General features: G+C 36.6%; 1 protein-coding gene across 2 annotated transcripts; it reads right to left on the bottom strand.

Annotated features, from left to right (window-relative positions):
- Positions 1-349: 349 nt before the first annotated feature.
- On the bottom strand, positions 350-3,758 carry LOC103129350 (high affinity immunoglobulin gamma Fc receptor I-like). 2 transcript variants are annotated; one of them, XR_001659953.1, is made up of 4 exons: positions 3,471-3,758; positions 2,728-2,989; positions 1,265-1,510; positions 350-738 (listed from the first exon to the last, which is right to left on the bottom strand). XR_001659953.1 is itself a non-coding variant. In XM_016665006.1 (4 exons), exons 1-4 carry the CDS (start codon positions 3,499-3,501, stop codon positions 605-607), a joined length of 669 nt encoding a protein of 222 aa, XP_016520492.1. In that variant the 5' UTR covers positions 3,502-3,754; the 3' UTR covers positions 350-604. The 2 variants fall into 2 exon arrangements, 1 of the variants encoding a protein (XP_016520492.1); XM_016665006.1 differs by having other exon boundaries at positions 2,732-2,989; positions 3,471-3,754.
- Between the last annotated feature and the right edge of the window lie 1,161 nt (positions 3,759-4,919).

The raw sequence follows: 4,919 nt of genomic DNA, 5'->3' as shown, positions 1-4,919 counted from the left end.
TGAAATGTGACGATTCTGTTTGTCTTTTAGTGTTTAAGATTTAGACCTTTTATAGTTACATTTAGTTCCATGAACATGAAGAAAATGTGTAAATTAATGTCCTCAGACTTTGAGGATGAAATCTTTACGTCAGTTTTTGATTTAGTGAATTAACACATTAACACTAAATTTAAGTTTTAAAATCTCCAGCCTCAAACCTTCTGCAGTGCTGCATAGAGCAATGATGCTTTCATGAACCAAAAGAAAAATCAGAGTTAAAAAGGAGGATTTTTTCCATTTGTTTTCTGTGTCCACATTAGAAACCTCAGTTTAAACACTCAAAACCACTGCAGGGTTAACAGATAAACCCAGAATGAGTCACATCTCGGCCAGATTTAGATTTAGAAAATGTAATTTAACCAAGAATTTTGACCAGGATTCTGGTCGGACCGCTACGAAACGTTAACTTTAAGTTAAATGGTTCCTTTAAAGCTAAATCAGTCTGAATAATCCTGGCTGCAGGTCACAGAGATTCTCGTTTCACGTAAACTCCTCCGTTTATTCCCCTCCCTCCTTTCTGACACCTGAACACAGAGACGCAGGAGGATGTGAAATTTCTGAGTGTTTACTTGAAAACACACTGACCTTTGCGGTTTCTCCAGCGGCAGAGCAACATCAGCGCAATCAGCAACAAAATGCAGGCCACAACAGGAAGTAGTATGAGGGCGAGCGGAGCCGTAGGCGTTTGAGGCCTGCGCCCTTTAAAACACAAAGATAGCAGGTTAGCTGGCCTACATACAAACAATACGAGCATCTCGACACAAACGAGGGCGGCAGATAAAACCCACCGCTCTGAACGCCAGAAGAGAACACATCCTTTTTACTTTTATCGATGAAAAAATCTAATTTATTTCTCTTTAATCATATTTAATGATGCCGCTGGGGATTAATAATCTGGTAATTCAGTTTCTAAATGCTAATTATAAGTCATCCAGATGATCTTTAAATCTTTAAATAGAAGTATAGAATTTAATTTTCTCAAAATTAAATTCATGTCAACTGGACTCAGTTGACATGAGCAGCCTAATTAAATCTACTAAAAATTATATTAAAGCAATTTATTCATTAGAATTAATCAATACATTTTAGAGAAAGAATAAGAAATGAAAAATGTACGTTCCCTAGAGACTGTAATTTAGCACATAATAATAAAACTGAGATTGTTTTTTGGCATTACTGTCATTCCATAAAACTGCAGGCATCATTTAAATAAAACATTTCTCACCTGTTACATCCAGCCAGGTTTCTGCTGATTCTCCAACTCCAGAGGCGTTACATTTATAAAATCCTTCATCAGATTTAGAAACGCTTCGGATGGTGAAGGTTCCCGTAGAGCTGTTCCCGACCAGAACCCCGTTTCTATAGAAACCAGTCAGATTGGAGAAAGACGGTGGCCTGAATCTGCAGTGAAGAGTCAGGCTTTCTCCTTCACTAACTGAGTGTGCAGGACTGTCCAGGATCAATGGTTCATCTGACAAATAAAATGTGGAAGAAAACGAGTTTTAAATGAGTCAGAAAAAAATTATGAGCATTTTTATCTCCTACATACAGGAAGAAACATAACACAGACTGAGCTGTGTCAAAAAAAAAAAACTCTTAAAGTCTCATAAATCAGCAAAAGATTAATCAACAGAATAGAATAGAAAACTGTAGATTCACCCAAACATAAATATAATATAACACTAAGAACAACAATCTGTGCAGTTATTAAAAATAGCAAATTCTGTCGATTCAAAGGGATGTGCGAGTGAGTAGAATATTCTTTTGCAAAATGTATAAAACGCATTGAAAACAGGATAATTAGTGACATTTAGTGACAATAAAACTGTGCAAATAACAGCATGTATGTATGTAAATGCGTTTTAATTTTGGAAGGAAGGATCTTTGATAACGCTGCTTTGTGCACCTTGGATGCAGCTGTTTGTCACTGAAGGAGATCTGCAGTTCAGCAGCAACTTAATGAGATGCACTTCAGTTAGAAATGTGCACAAAACTGTAGATATTCAAGTAAGGTTAAAAAAAGAGAAATACTTAATATTGCAGCTAGAATATTTCCATTAAATAAAAAACGCAAATAAAATCACACCTGCATAAGTTTGTTCACACGATAAATCATTAACAAAACCACGCCATCATAACCGTACCACTTCCTGTTTTCTTCTTCGTCTTTCCCACCAATAGGAACGTCTGGTTGTTTTTCCGTTGCAGCTTTACGAAATGTACGAATGTCGATACGGCCGAAAAACTGGATCAACATGGCGCAAAAACATTTGAATAGAAAACTTGTTTTTTTCTAAAGTGCCGGGTTTTATTAAGATAATTTTTCCAGAATTCTAATTTCCACAACTACATCTAGGTTTCTGCTTTACAGCTTCAGGATTTTACTCTCTGTAAACACTTTTCAGATATTTCAGCTGTCGATATTGCCCTGGTTCCAGGAGAATCATCTGAACTCGTCTGAAAGCATCAAATCAGATCTGAACTCTACTGATTTTTTATCATGAGATAAATGTGGCTGTAATCTGAGACTGAGAGACGTTTGAGATACCAAACCTCAAACTGAAGCTTTTTGTGTGAATGTATCTACATCATGTTTAGAGGACTTTTCTCTCTGCCAGACCACAACCAGGTCAGCCTGAACCAGTTAGAGCGAACAATTAAACCAGATCAGCCTCTGCTGGTTTTAACCCACCTTTTACGCTGATGTTGACTGAATCGCTGCGTTCGCCTGCTGCAGATTCACACCAGTAAACTCCAGAGTCGGCTTCATACAGCTCACTTAAGATGCATTCAGTTTCAGGTGTGTGATTTGAATATGAGGGACAAAGTCCATTTATTTGTTTTGATGTATTTCTCCTGACTCTCCACTCAGACGAGTTTCCTTCACAGCTCAGAGAAACAGATTCATACTGGAAGAACTGGGATCTGCTGGGGAAGAGCCTCAGACAAGCTGTAAAGAGGAGAAAAGTTTTCAAAATGTTTCTGATCGATTCAGAAACAGAAAAACAACAAAATCCTGCCGTTTTATTTTCTCTGCTGACTTTTTAAACGATGAATCATTTTTTAGATACAACGGTGATTCACATTCATGACAGTCGACTGCTGAAGCCGAGTTGATGCAGCTGATGTAACCGATTTGACCCGATGCAACACTAGTGATCAAAGAGAAAAACCAAAGCAGGAAACTCTCTGATCTTCATGTTTCCCATGAATAAAGTTATCATTTAGCTGAAGATGTTTCCCATTTAAGTTTCATTTTGTTTCAGTGGCACCAAATAAATCAGATCTTAACATCAGAGAAACATTTTCTGGAATTACTTCTGGTTAAAAACTAAAATTAAAATCTAAAAAGTGAGTTTTAGAATCAATGAACCAGAAGATGAATCAGAAATAAGAGACTTTAAACTACATTAAAAATGTTTTTTACTCACCAACGACAGCGCAGAGAGCTGCTACCTCCATCCTGAGCCGCTGCACTGAGGCGCCTCGCCATCGGGGGGTTTCATCATCACACCTCTGATGATTGTGTCAAAGACGCCACAGCTTCCTGCTAACGCGATCGTCTCCAGGTTCGAACCTGAGAACATGTTGTTTGTGCAAGAGCTGTGAAAAAAGAAGAGAGAAACCCAGAGAAGTTCAGAAAAGGTCAAATGTTTTGGTCCACCAGCGTCTGCAGGAGAGAGTGAAGGTCACTGTAACCTCTGATGCAATTTACAGCTAAATGTGATTTCAGCTTGAGGTGAACAAACTTCCTCTAGAGGCGGCGCTGACCCAAACATTTAAACTAAAAACTGCTTTACAGGTTAAATATGATGTGAAATTTTACCTCTGATCTTCAATTTCATGATTTTAAACATTTTAAAATCAATTAGAAAACATTTTTAGTTATTAATTTCTACGCAGAATTTAGCTTTTATTTCTCAAAGCCTTAACAGATCGAGGGCGGATCCAGATGTACTGCACAGCGGTCTGCTGAACTCTGACTGGACCCGACTATTAACCAGCAGAACATCAAGCTGACTCTGTTCCAGACAATAAATGATGATGTAATATGAAAGTTAATTCACTGCTGTAATTAAATACAAATGGAAATTTACGTACAACTTTTAACTCTGCTGAGGATTTGAGGAAAGCATTAAATTATTTATAAAACCACATTAACTGGAGCAGAAGGGTGGAAAACATCAAGAAACATGAAAATATTAAGACAAGAAATGAAATACCAAGCAGAAGAAATCTTATAAGAATGGAAATGGTACATTTTGGATCATCCAAATAAAATACTTTTTTCCTAATTTTAAGCCAAGAAATATAAATCAACCAAGTTTTATGTCAAATCAGATCAGTGAACAGCGTAAAGGTTTAGATCCGATGTTTGAGTGTAAATAGATCTGTAGCTCATCATGACGTTTGGTTCCCAGCAGCAAAGCTTACAATTAATACAGAACAGGCCCAGGATTGACCTTCGACCTTTAATAACTTTTACAAGAGATCTGGATAGAGGTAATATTATAAAAGGGTAAAGACTTTAAAGACCAAACAGGTGAAATGTTTTGACATAGAAATAAAAAAAAATTTAAAGATTATCTGCATAGTTATTGTCATTTTGCCAACATCAATAGTTTTCATAATTCTAATTGACCTCAAGCAGTAAATATTTAAGTTAATATAAAAAAGTGAAGAAAGAAAAACTAAAAAGTTCAAGAGTGTTGATAAACTTGCTGGAGTTTTGGTTTGTCCTGCAATGCTAACCGGTTAGCAAAAAGTACAAAGTTATTCTCATGTTTGCTAACATTGGGCCGAGCCATGGGATGAAACACAGACTGAATAAAACAGCAATGATCTGTTAACTTTAATATTAATGGTATTAATCTGTTTTA

Source organism: Poecilia formosa, unplaced genomic scaffold (assembly GCF_000485575.1).
Source record: "Poecilia formosa unplaced genomic scaffold, Poecilia_formosa-5.1.2 Scaffold537, whole genome shotgun sequence".
NCBI lineage: Eukaryota > Metazoa > Chordata > Actinopteri > Cyprinodontiformes > Poeciliidae > Poecilia > Poecilia formosa.
Note: the sequence above shows the minus strand (reverse complement) of the source record. Positions and strands in the feature narration are given on the sequence as shown.

Bases quoted from the DNA above. Each gene is read 5' to 3' on its own strand.
- LOC103129350 (XM_016665006.1), bottom strand. From the start codon at position 3,501: ATGGAGGTAGCAGCTCTCTGCGCTGTCGTTG. The intron at 2,990-3,470 runs GTGAGTAAAAAA...TCCTCTTTACAG, and splicing joins AGCTCTCTGCGCTGTCGTTG to CTTGTCTGAGGCTCTTCCCC. The intron at 739-1,264 runs GTGAGAAATGTT...TGTGTTTTAAAG, and splicing joins AACCTGGCTGGATGTAACAG to GGCGCAGGCCTCAAACGCCT.